General features: G+C 39.5%; 1 protein-coding gene across 1 annotated transcript; it reads left to right on the plus strand.

The window, feature by feature from the left end:
• Positions 1-658: 658 nt before the first annotated feature.
• Positions 659-15,871, plus strand: glis3 (GLIS family zinc finger 3; the record flags this gene model as incomplete). The annotated part of the gene is made up of 10 exons (XM_083930140.1): positions 659-1,025; positions 1,567-1,741; positions 1,828-2,971; positions 9,125-9,286; positions 9,432-9,542; positions 11,057-11,192; positions 11,342-11,414; positions 14,764-14,921; positions 15,393-15,557; positions 15,744-15,871. 10 exons carry the CDS (start codon positions 659-661, stop codon positions 15,869-15,871), a joined length of 2,619 nt encoding a protein of 872 aa, XP_083786266.1.
• Positions 15,872-19,406: the final 3,535 nt, after the last annotated feature.

A 19,406-nucleotide genomic window follows, 5' to 3' on the forward strand; every position in this document is an offset into this window, starting at 1 on the left:
ACAGACGGAGTGAGGTGGGGCGATCCCTCAGAGGCTTGACTTCTCTGCCCAGTGCAGAGCCATCACAAACTCTGAGAGAAACACGGCACTTGATCTCGGTGTCATCCAGGTTATTTTCACAGCTCGGCGGACTGAAGGAGTCATTCATCCTGACATGTCACTTTGGGGAAAGTGTTTGCGACAACAGCAACAGGTGAGTGAACGCGACATTGACAAAAGAGGTAACTTGAAAGCAAAGGTCGTACATTTTTACTTTTTGAGGTTAACTCTCAGTCATCATTCTGATGTTTTCATTAAATGTGTTGTCTAATGATAGCAGCCTTTATGTTGGCCCTATTTTTACATTATTTATATTGGTACGTTCAATCTTAAAATACATGCTGCACAGTTAAGTTGTTTGTGGTCGAGTGGTTTTCTACAGGTGCCGGGCTCAAGGTACAAAGACTGTACATGAACTGTTTTACTTCCATATTTGAATTGATCCCTTATTTTGGAACTGTACTGTATGTTTTATGATTTTTCTTTTCATTTTTAATCATTTCCTAGGTATGAACAGCAGGTTCGGGTTAAATCCTGTGTAAAGGAAATTTATGCCAACTGCAGCCTCTCGATTCAACTTCCTCATGAGCTCAGGACCTCTGCTGACTTTGCTTTAGCCATGAGTGGAAAGGGTTGTCAGCTCCTGTTGTCTCCTTGCAGTGCGTCCCCGTCACTAAGCATGATCAGAGGACACCAGTCCCAGTCCATCAGGATCCAGCCACTTTCCCCACAACAGGCCGGACTTAGTCCCTCCTCGGGCATGGAGAAAGTGAAAAGAGGAGCCATCCAATCCTTTGCTTCTGGAAAACAGAGCGGAAGCAATGCTGTCCTGCCAACACTGAGCCTCCGCAGGCAGGTGTTGACCAACGGGAAACATCTCAACATTGCGACTGCATCCCCACACCAGCAAGTGCCTACTCATCATCCTACAACCAAAACAGGGACCGTACAGACAGGGCCCTGCTCCTCTAATAACAGCTTCAAAGGTAAAAACAAAGGTTTAAAATATGTAATTAATCCAGGCTATGGGAGCAAAATGCAGGTGTCTCCAGAACACTATTTCATTTGAGTGATGTTTTGTACAAAACCACAACTGATTTACTATTCTTCACTCTTCACTTATTCCCAGTGTGCTCTTCATAACCTCGCTGCCTTCTTGCTAGATGTCTTGTGCTTATTTATTGATAATTAACCAAGCATAAAGCTTGTCCCTAAATTTTCTAAAGAGAAAACGTGGAAGAAGGTGAAAAGCTCATTAGTGATTAACAGAGCAGCAAGTGCCAATTTAGCGAGGGAAAATCCACAATCTGCTGTATAAACCTGAGTGAAAGCAGACTTAATGTGATGCATTTGGGTTTTATTTACACTTGTTAATGTCTTTTCCAGGGAGTTGTGTCAAATGATCTGTGGGGATTTATTGAATGTGGATAAAAGTTGTTGCTCTGCTGTAACTTACAGTATATACAGTACTTTAATATGGTATCTCCCATATGGATATTCTGTGTTAAATTTTGGGCTTGTGGCCAGCAGGTTGCTCTGTGTCTGAGTCTACCATGGAAGTATTTGGTCAGCCGGCAGCTGCTAACCTGACGGTGACCAGTATTCCTATGACTGTAGTCACAGGCCAACGCTATACTGCACATAAAGCACAACATCCTCCATCACATCCGCACAGTGTGCAGATTCCCCACACTGATGCCAGGTGGGTAATATCAATAACAGTATATGATGATGAGCTCACTAAACCTTAAGAGCGATATTAAAGTGGATAACAACAATCTGTTTCAGATCCTTACAGTCAAGAGAATCCCTGGCATCCACTACCCTTAGTCTGTTTGAAACACAGTCGATGTTAAGTGGCAGACATGACTGGTCTTATGGCTACCGCTTGCTTCCTCCACTGGGTATACCTCAGTGCTCCACCCAGGCCAGTGAAGGAGGTGAGCAGCTCTGCCTTCCCCCTGGCACGGCCATGTCCGGTACGACCATATCAGGTTGCACTAGCACCTCTGCCTCCCTGCCCTCATACCTCTTTGCAGTTGATGCCGGAAGCCCCAGACAGTCTCATGCTAAGAAAAGAGCTCTCTCCATGTCGCCTTTGTCTGACGTCATGGGTATTGATTTTAACTCCATCATCCGCACTTCACCTACTTCACTTGTGGCTTATATCAATGGTTCCCGTAGCTCTCCAGCCTCCCACCCCACACTCTCACCTGTCCAATCTGAAGGTTACGGTCACTTCCTGGGTGTGAGAGGCTGCTGCATCCCCCACGCTCATCCCTACAGTATGCAAGGCTCTTTGCAGGCTCTGGCCCCACAGACAGATTATGACCGTATGCAGATGCTCAATGAGGGAGGAGGTCTGGAGAGACAGATGGCTAACATGGTGGTAGACCAGCAGTGTCTCCCTGAAGAAGGAGGGGCACTGGAGAAGACTTCAGAGAGCTGCAGCCAAACCACCCACAACCTGCTGCCACCTCGACAGTTACAGTCAGCCCTGATGACTACTACCCAGGAAGGTTCCACTCCACAGAGGCCTCCACCACCCTATCACTCACACCAGCATGTGCACCTCACTAGACGTCACTGTAAAATAAAGCCCCCTTCTCAGGACCCTCTCACACACTCTTCCATTGTTCATCCCAGACATGGAGTGAGCTTTTTACCCCAGGTCCCTATGCTCGAGGAAGAAGAAGGAGAGCTGGAGGACTATGGGGCCCATTGCTGCAGGTGGTTGGACTGCAGTGCAGTCTATGACCAAAGGGAGGAGCTGGTAAGGCACATAGAAAAGCTACATGTAGACCAGCGGAAGGCTGAGGATTTCACATGCCATTGGGTGGGCTGTCCACGCAGCTTCAAGCCGTTCAATGCCAGATACAAGCTTCTTATCCACATGAGGGTCCATTCAGGAGAGAAACCCAACAAATGCACGGTACACCATACAGATCACAGCTCTGTCTCTTCTCTTGCAACAGACAATATATAGTTTCATACTTTGTTTCTCAGCCTATAGAAAGAAAATTATTTATGCTTTCTCTCTTCTCAACACACACAGATAGCACAGCACTCTCTCAGTCAGATAAATATATTTTACTAGTTTGTGAGAAGAATGAGTAAATGCATTCAAAGCAGGAACATGATAAATGTCAGGGGCTCTATGAGTTCAATACTCAATTGTTCCATTCAAAGCCACAGTATCTAGTTGAAGGCTTTAAAGCCTCAGGCTGCATAAAAAAGCCTTTTTTAGGGCAAATAAGCATGTGCTCTGTGTTTATGGCCAAAGTTTAGATAAAAAATAAGGCCTCTCTTTCCTCTTAACTTTAGCCATTGGGTAATTAGCGGATCACTGTGATAATTGACATGGGAGTTAACTCAATTATGTAGTTATTAAATCAGCACAAAGGGTTCCTAGCACTTTGGGGCTGGCATGGCACCATGGCTCTCTAGCTACTGGGCCTGTCAGCAGCAGGTGGCTTGCCAAGCCACTGTTTGACAAACTTGGCCGTCGTTCTGGGAAGGTGATGCCCCGTAGACTGGCTCTCTCCAGGTCTGCATCTGTGGCCAAAGAGTTGGCATTTATCCATGGGACGGATTATTGATGAACTAGTAACTTTGTTTGTGCAAGTTCGATGATCTAGTCCTTTCAGATGTGTTGCAATTTGTTGATTCCTCTTTAGTTTGGTTATTAGTTTGAAATTGAATGTGAGAATACTAGAAATTAGAGTCTACAGCTGTACTAATGCACACTTGGAACTTACAGCTAAATGCAAATGTCAGCATGCGAACATAGACAGTGCTTATGCAGATGTAAAGCAGGTGCATGCAGGTTTACCATGTTAGCTTAATGTGTTAGCACATGTTAGCATTAGTAGTAGTTGGTTACAAACAAAATTATTGGACAGTAATTATTTTAATCTATTGTTAGTGTTAGGCTGTATGGAAAGTCAGGGGATCACCAAAGTAATTACACTTCCATGAATGTCTCGCAATCCTTCTTTTAGTTGTTGAGATATTTCACTAAGATCCAAAATTGTCAACCTGCTGATGGCGCAAGAAGAAATGTCAGAGGATCACCGCAATCAGTCGGATCATCCTATAGGGTCTACAAATTTCATGGCAATCCAACCATACCAAAGTTGCGGAACAACCACCCAACCAATCAACAGACAAAAATATTTATAGATTATACACCATATACTCCCTCTTTTGTTTTGTTTTTTCACTCCCACAGGGAAAATACTTGAGAGTTAGATGAGTAATTGACAAACCACTTGCCAAACATGCTTCATGTCACTGCTCTCAACAAGTCAATTATTAACGGCATGCATACCTGCAGTCGACCTTTCGTACCAAAATACTCACTTATTAGTTGAAGCCTGCTCTGTTGCCATGGGGCTGCAAATGTTGGATGGGTCTATGTTCCATGTAATCATTCAATAATGAAAAAAGCATTCATCATCACAACCTATTGCCAAAAACTGAATTGATACAAAGCCGCATTTGTGTTTGTGGTAAAGTAAAGGCGTATTCTCAGTAGAAAGAGAACAGGAAAGCACATTAGACCTTTCTTTCATGCATTTTCATAAGACATTTTGATTTTGTGTGTATTTCTTTAGGTTGAGTCTGAACATGATGTCAAGAGTGCAAGCTTTTTTTTCTTTGCTATATATGAGCATTTTCATAGATCTTTCAACCCTCTCACAAAACCAATACAAAAGCTAAAAGCACATTAATATTTAGAGAAAGCTAACTTCTCTTGAACAAGCCCACTTTTCAAATTATACAGTCATCCCAGATGCAGCACCCATTTGTTCTTAGGAAATGATTGGCAGGTGAATAAACTGATGCATGATAAATGAAGTGCGATTTTGCCGCAGAACAATGAGGTAGCTCTTGTTACACAGTGAACATACAGGGCAGGCCCGGGCTTGTACCTGTCATCTCACAATCTGTTTAATGAGGATTCAGTTTGTTAACATATCCTTGACTCACCAGTCTGTTTGCATCTGTCACTGGGTTTTAAATATATGAGGTTTTAAAAGCACAGTGAGAACTTAAAACCCAAACAAGAGTTTGGTTCATAGTGAGTGAGCACGTTAATTGTTTTTTTTTTTTATTGTTTAAATATATTAATATTTATTTTATTGGTTGTGCATTGTGGCTGCCATGTTTTCTACTACCAAACTTTAAAACATTCAATTATTTTAAGCTGTAACAAATTAATTGTGGGTTTATTGTTATTTTGACTTAATTCAAAATACACTGAATATTGTTCAGTAAAACAATAACTATAACCAGTGAACATAATGTACTGGCAAAGTTGGACAGCACATACTTTCTCTTCTTTCAGTATGTATTATTCATGCTGTGATCAATCAGTGCATTTGCGTAGAGTGAAATTGGAACCTTAGTTCTTGCTAGTCCGCTAAATTTTCAGAGCATCTTGTAATTCAAGCCTTGCTAATGCCCCTGAATTAGATTTCAGGTTTTACAACATTTTAACCACCATTCTTACATCTAACTTAAATACACTTTCACATTACAGCATCTGTCATTACTTTGCATTAGAAAACAAAGCCGTTTATTAATCGAGACTATAATTTTCCTCCTCAGTTACATGAAAAGTCACACGTAGTGTCTTCTAAAATGTAAGCGCCAATTACTGACAGATTGCTACGTGTTTTGTTATAGGTCCCATATTGTAAAAAGTGACATGTTCATTCCATTGTTGACTGTAAAGCAGGTTGAGGTGCTATATAGATACTGTGAAACTATAAAAATACTCAATCCACAGAGAAATGCAAACTGTGACTTTAAACGAGCCGTCAGGACTTCTGTATGGTTTTGAATATCACCTCTATACTATTTCTAGGTAGAAATTGCTGCTACAGTGCTGTTACAGTCATTCCCCGGCTGCAATGATGGTGCAGAGACGACGAGAGCACAAATGCAAATGCTGACCAATCAGAGCAGAATGAGCTTTTTCGGGAGGGGGCTTAAAGAGACAGGCGCTTATATCTAGTGTTTCAGTCAGAGGTTGAATAACACAGGTATATTCAGACATACGGTATGAGAAAAATATTTTTTCTTTTTCTTTTTACATTAAAGCAACCTCTTCTAGGAACCATAGGAACATTTTCTAGCTTCATATGATTCATATGATGCTTCTTTGAGTAGTTGTGGCTAAACTACTATTTCTCTTGTAACACCCCTCCAGGAATGTACACGTCTGGAGACAGTGACTGAAAAGCTAAAAAATATACAGTATAAAGAAACAGATGAAACAAAAAGAGCAAAACGGGTAGAAATGTCACTTGTGAAACGGAGTCCAGAGTGAACTGACCTCAGGCTAAGACTGGGCATTGGATAAACTCTACTGGCACAGACTGCAGCTGTCATTGTCCAGCCAGCGCATGAGTACCTGCCAGGACCTGTCAGAAGCTGGCTGTAACACTGATCTACACTGAGGAGCCATGCTGCTTTCTTTTCAGCCCAAACGTCCCTCGTGACAAACTAAAAAGCCCTCCGCGCTTTATGAGAGCTTTATGAGACAGACAGAGAGAGAGTTACACAGTTACCCACCCCTGGCTACTCCTGCAGTCTTGGCAGTATTTTACCTTTATTCCCGGTTCTCACTTGTCTGACCACTTAGGTTCTGAGAGACTATTTTCTCTGTGCTGTTTTTCTTTTTTGCTGTATTCAAGCTCAGGGTCTGTTGTGAATTATTTTTTTTATAGTGTATTTAGATCGTTCCCTTTGCAATATCATCCATTTATGGAAGAGCATTGGAAAGAGTGCCACAGTTTGGGTTTTTACTAGAACATGTTTTCATGCTTTATTGTTAAAAAAAAATAGTTACATTTTTTTACACAGGATATATCCTCTGTTTAAAACTCCATTTTAGCGCATGTCTCTTTAAGCCCTCATGAAAAAGCTTAGTATGCTCTGGTTGGTCAGTGTTTCCAGATCTTTCACATCTGCATTATTGGTGTCTCTGCACTGTCATTGCAGCCGGGAAAGAACTGTTTCGGCACTGTGGCGGCAATATCTACCTATATATGCAGTAAAGCCGGACATCACAACAACACAAAGTCCAAAATCCTGTGTATATTTATTTTTGGATTAGGCAGAAGTAACACTTTCACAGTATGTATATAGCACCTAGATCTGCTTTATAATTTAAAAAAAAAAAAAAAAAAAGACTTAGAAATCTCACATTTAAGGATTCTATCAGCTTATACCTTCAACAAATACAAAGAATGCAACCTCCACATTTTTAACCTTTAAAAAAATAATTTTAATTAAATTGTGACAATAGCTTTGCTTTAAACTGATTTTAGCAAAAAAAAGTATGTAAGAAATCTTTACTTTTAAGTTCAGTTGCCGAATCCGGATTGCTTTTGAGACTAGATGTCAAGAAATTGATGTTCATGATGAGGAAGAAAGGCAAGTGTTTCTTATGGAATGCAGAGGAATGTTATAAGTTAACTATTAATGGGCAGATACATTTTGATTTAGCCTTGGCAGTGGTGACTGAGAGGTATCAGTATGTCAGGAATCTAGTCTTAGAGGAAAAAATAACAAAATTAGGCATGGTCTGTGTGTTTTCTTCATAAGGCTTTGTAAGGACATTCCAAACCCCCCATGTGAACAGGAAGAGGGAGAGTAAAGTCCTGGCCTTACAAAAGAAGAAATACACATTTTAACAGGGAAGACACAGTGATCCCATGATACTGCAACAAAAGAGCTGTTTAGTTGGTGTGGATTGCTATGATAATAGTGTTTTTCCTGAAGCCAAAGAAGAAGTACAACTGCCTGTCTGATTCTGTTTTGTAATGCAGTCATTTGTCAGTTTTGCTGTAAATGTAAGTCTACTACAAGTGACTTTACTTGTTTTGTAATTAATAGCTACCAGCCTCTGTCAAGGTGATGCAAGATGGATTGAAAACCCAATGACAATGCGATGATGTGTGTACAAGCACTGACCCCTGCTGGTGTTACACAGAACCATCAGAATGGGTTACCTAAATATGATATTTGTTTGAGGTGTAATACACAATTTAAATGTATATTTGAAACAGTGGGAGGGTGGAAGGTTTACATCCTTTGAAAGCACAAAGCTTGCATACAAAAGTGCATACATTACAGGGGGGAAAAAAACAATATGTGAGAACAAACCATGCATTTATATCACATTTGAACATCGCATAGAAAACTTCTGACTAATTGAGATTAACCTCCAAAGTCAGTAGGGGCCAAATCATGACTGTAATGCAAAACAAGTCAAGAGCAGTGACTATTTAGTTTTGGTTATGTTGTTTTCAGGCTTGTTCATAACTGACTCTTTCAACAACAAAAAACACTCATTAAGTTAGCTTAAATGATCTACGTTCGTTTTAAAAGTGGACATCTGTTCCTCGTAGGGTAATGTGCCCTGTCTCCTGTATTCCCTGGTTAATTGCATCTTAACACCTTGTTCATACAAAAATGTAAAAAAAAGAAAATGTAAAAAGGTAAGGTCATCAAAATTATAGGTATAAATCCACATACTAATTCCAGTGTGGTAAGATATGGCTAAAGCTAAGACCAGTGTGGTTGTATAATAACCAACAGTGAGACATGCAACACAATAGAGTCTGCACACTACTAATAATAGCCAGTTGTGACTTCATAACATAAACTTGCCATAAAACTAAACCAAATGTTTACCCCTACTGGACTTTTCTGCTTTATAGTTGCTCGCCGGTCTACCGTGGCAGTGAGCATACTGCCGTCAGTTGAGACTAAATGACTTAACTATTCATGAAGTTTTTCTACATTTCCTTTTTCACTCCCTCCCACTGACTGAGGTCAGCAGGCCTGTTTCTGCAGTGACTTCTAGCTAATAAGCTCATAGCTCCAGGTATACTGTATGTGTAACATCAGGTTGGAGATTATTGTAGAGCTTAATTGGATAATGCACTGAATGGAAAAAAAAACATAAATTATCTTACATTCAGGCCTGTTTTATATGTAGTAGACACACATGTGGCAACCTGACGGCAATGTGATGGCAACTTTTACTGTGTTTATATGGCGTTTACAGTTTGAGGGATGCAAGAAGGCTTTCTCTCGGCTAGAAAATCTGAAAATCCACCTGCGCAGCCACACGGGGGAGAAACCCTACATGTGTCAGCACCCAGGATGTCACAAGGCCTTCAGCAACTCAAGTGACAGAGCTAAGCACCAGCGTACACACCTGGACACAGTGAGTGGCAGCCTTGCACAAATTATGGATGGTATTTCAAAGCGCGCGCGTGCGTGTGCGTGTGCGTGTGCGTGTGTGTATGTGCAGTTGTGTCTTTGCCTCTCTGTGGAGTTCTTCAAATTTGCATATGTCTGTGGTTGTACAGAAGCCATATACGTGTCAGGTGCCTGGCTGTGCAAAGCGTTATACCGATCCCAGCTCCTTGAGGAAACACGTGAAATCCCACTCGACTAAAGAACGCCAGTTAAGGAAGAAGGTACAATGCATGCCGTAAAACAACTCACAGGTTTTGACAAAACGTCCTGAATGTATTTTAGTGAGAAACATTATACCACGTATGCCAGTCAATAGGGCTGGGAAATATGGCAAAAATCTTCTTCTTGATAATGATTTATATCATGATATAGCATGTTTTTGGTCATTTCTGTCTATGGTAGAACCTATTTTAGTATACTCATATGTGAATTAAATACTTAACAAAATGAAAAAATACTCAGTACTTTTCATTTGTCAAGAACTTTAGTTTAAAATGAACATAATGTGCAAGGATCAGAACATAAAGCATTGTCCAAATGACATAAATATTGCTGTTTTTTGACATTGTGATAAAAACAATATGTATAAAAATATGTACTAATAAACATTTTTCTTTTTTATTAAATATTTTTGACAAAATACATCATCATATCACCCAGCCCAAAACTCAAAGAACATGAAAGCTGCCCCCCGAAAATAAATTGGATTTTTAAAAAGCACATGCTGTGTCCGGGTGGCCAAATCACATTAGAGATCATTACAAGTCGACAGCATCCCTTCCTCAACATTACAGCTATAAACAAGAGAAAATCTACACCTCGCACATGTCATGTCATTGTGCTATAATTTGTCCTAATTAGCTCACAGTATTGAGCATTACACTGTGATGTGCTCTTCATCCTAATCTGTTAGCTGTTCACAGACAAATGTAATTTACGTTAACTGTCATTAACGTACATTCGCATGCAGTCAGATGAAAATACATTCACACACGCTCACACCGACAGAGGTAGGTCGCACAAATATACACATAATTATCCTGTTTGTCGTATCTTTGTCTCATTTTCACCTCCTTTATTTTCCACTAAGGGTGACTCCATTACAGGGTTTCACATTGTGGCACTGCAGTGTTGCAGATAAGATTTTTGCACGGGTGTGAGGGATTTATGCTCTTTAACTTTTAATGAGGGTGATGTCACCATAGATACAGACAAAGAAGGTGGGTAGTTACTAAAAAAGTGACATTTTATAAAGTCTCCCACACTCACAGCTTCTTTCATCTAAAAACTTTTAGGTCTATTTATTTTAATTGAATTGTGATTTCAGTGATGCTTCTCAATATGGAGTGCATGTTATATTTGCTTCTTACCAACACCTCTGCAAGATCCTAATTATATTGTTTAACAACACTCATATCATCCATAAGCTGTTTCACGTCTTGTCTACAAGTAGTTCTGATGGTAGCAAACACGCTTTGAAAATCTTATTCTTGAGATTTTCATGATGTCTTATACTATATATGACTGCCATTCTGCTATAGGCACATGAACATATATATGTAAAAAAATATAGCGTGCACAACGTGTAAGCAAAAAGGCACAAGACACTGTTAATAAGTAACAGAAGTAATGTTGTATTACTATAATACAATAATTAAAGAAGATTATTATAGAATCCCATTACTGTTTATGCTGTTAACCACTGTTGTGTTTGTGCTCCATAATATGTCTGTAGATGAAATCAACAGCAGATGTGAGTCAGGACCCACTGACAGACTGTTTAACCATTCACACTCTGCAACCAAGCCTTTCTCCTCTGGCAAGGATAGACCTGAACTCTTCCCCTGGTGCATCCCATGAGTCATATTCTGGTATGTTGACTCTTTGAATAAATGATAATTTGATATAAAACTAGATGGTTAGGCGTACCCCCCACAACTGTGTACACATAAACAGGTTTATCCATTAGCTTTAGACTGTGGTGGGCAGCCCTGAAGTGTCTGTCATCCCTGTTCCTCAGCAGCTCCACAGGGACAAGACTTCTCCAGCAATCCTCACCTGGATCTGTTGTGCTCCTTACAAGATAATTACAGGTACTGAGGATTTTTATGTCATTGTGTCAGGTTCTTATTGTAGCAAACAGGATTCAAAGTTGTTATCCTTCAAGAACTCATATTGTAAAAAGTGAGATACACAAACATTTTATGAAAGCATAAACTGAAAGACTTCTTAAAGGTCCCATAATGTAAAAAAGGGAGATTTCTGTCTTTTTTTCATGATAAATCAGGTTAAGGTGCTATATAAATACTATGAAATTACATTCAATCCAACAATAATTTAGATGAGGTAAAAAGTCACTTTAGGCATACACATCCACATTTCATTTAAATCTTTTTGAAATACTCTGGAATATAACCAACATTTTCTTTAGATTTAGATTCAGATTCCCATTGGCAGTTAACCACGGCTGATTTAAATGCTTCACAAATCTTTTTTTCTCCCTTTTGATGGGCTGAAACAATACTTTTAAACATTGGTTGTCATGGCTTCAAGACTATAAGCTCATAATTAGAATAATCAGTTTCAAAGAAAGCGCTATTTTGTCCCCTTATAAAAGAGTCTAAATGGGAGATCTTTAACAGGGGGTCCGGGACCCCTAGGGGGTCCTCAGAGTTGCTCCAGGCTAGGGGTTCTGCCAAATTATTGTTTGGTCGTTTTTCTAAAAGGTTTTTTACTTCCAAAAATGAAAATACACATGATAAAAGGCTTACAGGCCTTGTAATGCAGACACTACATAGTTAAGCTTAAGGAGTCACTGTGCCTTCCACATGTAGGCCTAGGTTTAATGTTAAAAACATGATGTTTGAATATATGAATATGTCAATAATTATTATTTTAATAGCTTAGTATTGTATGCATCATAAAAAAGGTCTGTAAGGCTTAAGGTCACTCTATGTTATTGTAGGCCCGGTTTAATATGCAACTTAGCTTTATACAACATACATCTCTCATGCAGCAAATGGGTCCTTGGCCTAAACAACGTTGAAGACCCCTAGTCTAAAGAGTTGGATTTTGTGTGTGTGGGTGGTTGGGTTATAGGAGGCTTTACAGGTTGGGGATTGCCAGAAACACATTTCCCTGGCCAATCCATAGGAAAAGATCCCTTCATCTATACACTTCAAAGCTTGTGATAAAGTATTTCTGGCTCCTCACTGGTTGTGATTGTTCTCATATCAGCAGTAGGCCAAAGCATTCACTGCAGGATTCTGAGTAGACAATTGGCCTGAGAGAGCAGACCATGCCTTGGCTCATTGGTCTTGACCGCTGGTATTAATGGATGCTATAGCCACCAACAAGAGCGGCTAAGGAATTCAATAAGTGAAACATAAAATCTAAAAAAAAATACCATTTAAGGTCCTGTGGGAGAAGAGAGAGATGCTGTAATTACTTTTTTTAGATGTTAAATTGATTGTAAAATCCTTGTTGCCATTTTCTGTACACTTTCCTGGGATTCCTTTGGGCTCGTATTCAGTCCTTGCATATTGTCACCAAACTCTGGCTTCTTTAGTATTCTTGTTATTGGCAAGTAGACATGCAAATGTGTTACTTGGCCAAACCTAATAGCAGGAGTGTCTGCTCCCATGGCCACTGAACAATATTTACATTTACTATTTTAATCCTCTGTATTTAACAGTGAGTTACATACTACGTCTGAAAGTAACTAGATTTGTTTTAATGTTGTGACAATGAGCATCATACTGTAGGGTTAAACTCCTTTACAACCCTATACAAAACAGACTCCAGTAAAGTTAAACAAGTTTTTTGCGCATTATTGATCCCTTATCTGTCTATAAGAGTGAATGAACAAATTGAATGCATAGACTATTTTGTTTGAAAACGCTATGAATGAGCTTGTGTTGTGCACAGGCCATAGTGTATAGAGTGCAGACTAATACATCATAAAGTGTCCCTAGAGTGCCTCTGTTCTCGTATATCAATTGCCACATACAGAGAATTAACCTTGTGGTCATGAACTCGATAATTGAAACACCTTGACGACATTTTCTTTCAGTACTGTGCAGACACAATATACTCGATTTCAAATAGCAATACCATACATATGCTGTTACATTTAAAGTCTGAGCAAAAAATATCCTACATGGAGCGCACTGCATCTGTCCATTGTTGTAGCAGAATTATTCCATGCATTAAGTCAAGGGAAGTGAGGCAGAGGAATCCATAAAAGCTGTCATTCTCTCTTCATTAAACGGATGAAAGATATAATGGAGAATTTGAAAGAGGGAGCTTTCTGCGTTCTTTTGAGTGGTTATTTCAAATGTCATTTTTTGCATCTAATCTGCATCATTCAGGTGAGTAAAGGATTGCCTAAGGACGGTGTATATCATGTGAATGGTTGCCGAAGTCTGTGTCAAATTAACGCAGATTGTGTGAAGCTGTCACCATGTCTTCACTCCATGATGTGTTAATTACTGCTTTATTTGACAACTAACTGCTTCTAATGCCTTTGTGTGAAACAGGAAAATATGTAAGACAAATGTATGACAAATACAGTTGTTTGTTAAAGTGCAATGTTCAGTAAATGTGGCATTTAAGTATTACTAAAGGATGTTGCAGTTTGTAATCTTGGGTGTGTTGGCATCGTGTTCTGCTTAAGCCCCCCTCTCTCAAGCCGGGAAGCGGCACGGCATGGTTGCACTCACACTGGTCAAACGAACTAAACTTAAGCCGGGAGTTATGCTTGGGCATGGTACGAATGCCAAGTCTGACCGCACGCTAAATTCTGGATTCAGACTGGCAGGGTTTCATACATCACGTACCTAAGAAACCAATCCCATCCCATCAACTTGTTGGGGCATACCATAGAGTAACTATGGCAGTGGAGGTGGACAGGGCTCGGTGACAGATCCAGAATTTATCAGTGAGGGGAGAAGAATATGTGTAGCCTAATATCAGACACTACAGTATGTTTCCATCTTCAATCTGACATTGCCTGTGCTCTAACTGATTTCCATGGGGATCTGGATTTGATTATCCCTTACCAGTTACAAGATATGTCTGGTACAAGCTAGCTAATTTATGGTTTAGCTCTATGCTAACCTGAATAGGGTAAAAATGGTTAAATTGTGCCGCTCTTCTTGACTTTCCAAAATGTTATCGGACCGAATCAATCAGATTCTGATACAGAAACAAGTCACTTAGCAGAGGTGGCAATGCTCAAAACAATTTATCCACCGTTTACAGCTGCAACATTAGCAACTATTGACTCTCTATGGTAACAATGGAGAAGGCTATGGAGGAGCACGGCAGAGCCTATGACATAAGCACGTTTAACCAGCTTGGTTTTGATTGGCCAGTAGTGTAAACAAACATTAATTCTTAATTCCACAAGCAGAGTATTTAATTCAGTCTGAAATATTTCAGGTTTGTTGATCCCTCCCCCCACCACCTCCTCCCCAGGGACCAGTGTGGGCCTTGCTCTCCCAGCTGCCTCCCGCATCCTCCCAATGGGACACCCCTGCAGAACATCCGAGATCTGAAGCCACCCAACCAGCCTCCTGATCTGGCAGATCACAATCCAGGTATTCAGAGGTTTATCATCAGTGTATTTGTAAAATAGTTCTTAATACAGAAGGGAAGGTTCTTTTGAAAAAGGATTTGTAGTGTAAGTTTCACATCTGAAGAGCCTTTTAGCAAATGTCTGGGCGGTTTGACAATCTGTTTGAATCGATTTTCTCACATGCACATTAATTGTATCTTTATTATGTGTAGCAGGTGGCTGGTGATTTTTCTTGTTAGACAGAATCAGGCAGCTCCACTCTGTGTACCTTTAAATAGATATCACCTATTTTCCCTGCAGACTTGACAGCCACCGTGATGTTGACAATGTGTTAAAAACACAGCGTTTAGTTTTTAACTGCTGAGATGAATATAGGGTCGGAAAAGACTCCAATGTTGCTTTTTTACTGTTTAATTTAAGGAGAGAAGCTATGGACATATCAGTTGTTTTTACTACGTGGAAAAAAGAGTGAGGCTTTCTCATTTACCCTCAGGGCACATTAAGATGCTATATTCTCCTCAACAATACATTGGGATCACAGCACACACCGCCTCGAGTCACCTGATGCAAGTTGATGCCTTTGGTGACAGCCTTGCTCCAGCAGTCAATAATCCCAATGGGGTGGCCACCATACAAACAGCTCTTTCCTGCATTACAGGTAATGAAAATATAGTCTAAAAGATGAGCACTTTATTGCTATTGGATTTCAAAACTCTTACTGTGCATGAATGCATCTGTGTGTGTGTGTGTGTGTGTGTGTGTGTGTGTGTGTGTGTGTGTGTGTGTGTGTGTGTGTGTTTGTGTGTGTGTGTGTGTGTGTGTGTGTGTGTGTGTGTGTGTGTAGGTGCAGCTGCAGGATTTGATGTCCAACCACGGGATGTTGATTCTAATCAAGAATTGCATGGAGGAGATTTCTTCAGTGTGGTGGACCACTGCACAAGCCAGGTCTCCTGTATCTATACAGAGGGATGAGATTACGCAATTGCAGGTTCATTTGCACTATTTTGTGTCCCAGTTCCATTTAAGTCAGATGGTCGATAAGAACAATGGTGCCGCAACTTCATGTAGCAAAAATAAAAGGACATTTGATTGATTGATTGATTGATTTATTTTCTCTCTCTCTCTCTCTCTCTCTCTCTCTCTCTCTCTCTCTCTCTCTCTCTCTCTCTCTCTCTCTCTCTCTCTCTCTCTCTCTCTCTCTCTCTCTCTCTCTCTCTCTCTCTCTCTCTCTCTCTCTCTCTCTCTCTCTCTCTCTCTCTCTCTTCTCTCTCTCTCTCTCTCTCGCTCCTCTCTCTCTCTCTCTCTCTCTCTCTCTCTCTCTCTCTCTCTCTCTCTCTCTCTCTCTCTCCTCTCTCTCTCTCTCTCTCTCTCTCTCTCTCTTCAACACCCTGGCTTCTGCCTCCGTAATCAATGTATACTAATGGCTGAGTCTATAGGATTTTAATGTTTACTTTCTCAATACTCACTTGAATGCTGCTTGTGTACAGTATTGTTGATATAATAAGTTCTTCAAGTAGTTTCTGGAGACATTTTGTACAATATTCAACACTGCAATCAGAGCAAAGTATGCAAGAGATCAATTCTTAAGGTTTTTCTTAGAACCAAGACTTTGTAACTATAGTAACAAGACAGCCTTACCATTTCACTGTAATGTTCATAGATGTAACCTGGTGTTTGTACTCGAATGTGCTAGGATTGCTCATATCACTAGGCAGATTTTTATTGGTGATTAATTTTGCATGTTTTGGTTTTATTTACTGCCAATGACTTACACATTGTAGTTGACCCTTTCTGAAAATATGGTGTTTTTCGTACAGTCATTCATTTTGGTTCATTGCCATATGAAAAATGAACCTGTGGAGACTGTAAATAATCACAGTGATTATAGCTTCTTATATTTTTTGACAGTCACATTATTGTTGCATTTTGATGCAGCACCAACTTTTCAATCCAGTTTGCACTTTCAGCTATAATATGTAGGAAATGTTCAAATGTGCAAAAACACTGCTATAGTGTTTTAACTTGTGAACATATTAGAAATGGATCAATAAAAAGAAGTAAACAATTCTGTACCCTTGTCATTTAACCTTGGCTCTAAGTAATATGTGAATGCGCCAAACACTTGAGGATCAGTTTGCTAATTAAAATGTTGAAAGCTCCACACAGATTATTTACAGTACAAGGTTACAATACCAACACCCAAAAGCCCCTGATATTGATGTTCTGTCACTCAAAAGCAACACCAATGATATACTAATATATCTGCGGCTTTCAAAAATGACACAACAAACCGTTTGTGTGGTTTTCTAAAAATTTGTTGATACTACTGTTGAGCAGTTTTTAAATCACATTAGTTCAGGCCACAATGAACAAATTTAATCTATTACAGTCAGTATCTCTATATCTGAATTTGCGTTAAACAAAACATGACAATGTTAAAAGACACAACAGAGCAACTTCTATATGGTAGCAGCATGAATATCACTGAAATTCTGGAGGGCAAGAAAGCTTGCATTAATCAAAAGTTGAAAGAAATTGTTATGAAAGTCTGTCCAGCAGGCACCAGTCAGTGTTTTTTTTGTCTTTTTTGAAATTGAAAGGACAAACTGTTTTACTTGAAAATAATAATTTTAGTAAGAGTGTCATGCTTCAGATAGTGGTTCTAGTAGTTGCCTAGCAACAACAACAGCTTTTCCAAAAAGCATCTGTTTAGTACTGCTAACCAAAAAAAAGTGCTGCGCAGTGAACACAGGTGGTTGGTAAATCTCTGTGTATGCAGTAGGAAGCCACTTAACAATGCTGGCTTTGTTTGGTCACCGTTAACAATTTTAAAGTTCTGCATGTTTTTTAGTATGTGCCTTGTCGTAAAATGTTTTAACTTGCTTTATATTTAGTCATTTTATAGATATTCACGTCAGTTGTTTTTCTTACAATATCCTCCACTTATGCATGAATGTTCCAAATCTGTGAGAGGCGGGCCTGAGGTTGAGAATCAAACAAGGTCAAAAGCTCTGAGGCAGTTGTTAACATGGTCAAGTAACACCTTTAATGATACGATTTAACAATTCAGAAAGGCACATTCATTAGGAGGGTCTTTCCAATAGCAAAGTAAGACATTGAGAATAATGGCAAAATTAAAGAGCATTGTTAATAAATACACAGAACAGCACAGAAGAATGGTATTCACCCTTAGCCTATCCAGCCATCTGCATGAAAACAGACACTGCCTATCTTGTTCACACACACAAACTCCGATGTATAACAGGTCAATAATTCAGTCTGCATTAATTTTAAGTGATTGTTACCAGTTTTGCACCATTCTTCTTTCAGCCCTAACCACTACTCTTATCCTTTCCACATTAGGTGGGAAATTAGAAAACAAGTCTGGTTTTCATTTGGGTAAAATGTTATGTGATTTGCTTAGCTCTCAAATCTGAGAAATAAGAAATGTTTAGACCAAAGTGAGGTATTTTACAATCCTTTATCATCCTAATTGCCATATTTTGTATAAGGATTATGCATGACTGAATTAATGCAAATGATTATGGCCTTATGTAACGTGAATAATAAGAGTGAAAAAATTGAATTTCCCCTTGCAGGATTTATAAAGGAGTTCTTCTTCTTCTTCTTCTTCTTCTTTTTCTTCTTTTTCTTCTTCATCTTCATCTTCTTCTTCTTCTGTATTTAAAACACTGGAGGTGTGTATGAGTGCGAGATTTGGGAAATTATAGAAAATATTTGTGGCTGAAAAGGCAACACCCAGTTGTTGCTAAGACTGAGACAAAGACCTAGGGACACATTTTGCTCTTTGTGGAAGGACTTGATGACAGGCCTGTAACCCCCAGTGTACAAATAACAGCCTATTGGCCTATTACACCATAACCAAACCTTGGTGTTGCCCTCCCTCTGGACGAAACATGAATAAGCTTGTCATCATCACAATGCAAGAATCCTATATCATTGCAGCAGAAAACGAAATCACTTTAAAAAAGAAGCACAAGCATCACCGTGAATCGTAGGTATAGGCTATATATCATAATTATGACAGTATAAAAGTTATTCTAAAACTACATTATGAGGATCCTGGATCATTGTTATGCGTTCATAAAACTTAAGGGCACCAGCTGATGGAAGGCTAAAGTACTTATAAAATAGTAATACAGATTTGTATTGTTTAGAGATAATAGCCTACCTACAACCGTTGTCTTTGTACCCAAAAGCACCATAACAGAAACAAATTCCTGACCTTATTTCAACATCCTATAACATGTTATTCATTCTTGGATTAAAAAAAATAAAAAAAAGTCTCGAGCATGGACTCGTGTAGAATTGCCCAGCCTTGTAAAATTCCTAATAATATATTCAAACATATATTTCGGTGTGATTTTATTTCCCTAAAGACTCTATTAAGTGCGCTTTAATCTCCTCCCACCTGCCTGGTAAGGTTGCGCGCTCCCGGTGAGTTTTATAGCAACTGTTGCCCAGTGAGGCAGCGCCATAGTCACCG

The sequence above is a fragment of the Echiichthys vipera genome (genome assembly GCF_963691815.1).
Source record: "Echiichthys vipera genome assembly, chromosome: 16".
In the NCBI taxonomy this organism is placed as follows: domain Eukaryota; kingdom Metazoa; phylum Chordata; class Actinopteri; order Perciformes; family Trachinidae; genus Echiichthys; species Echiichthys vipera.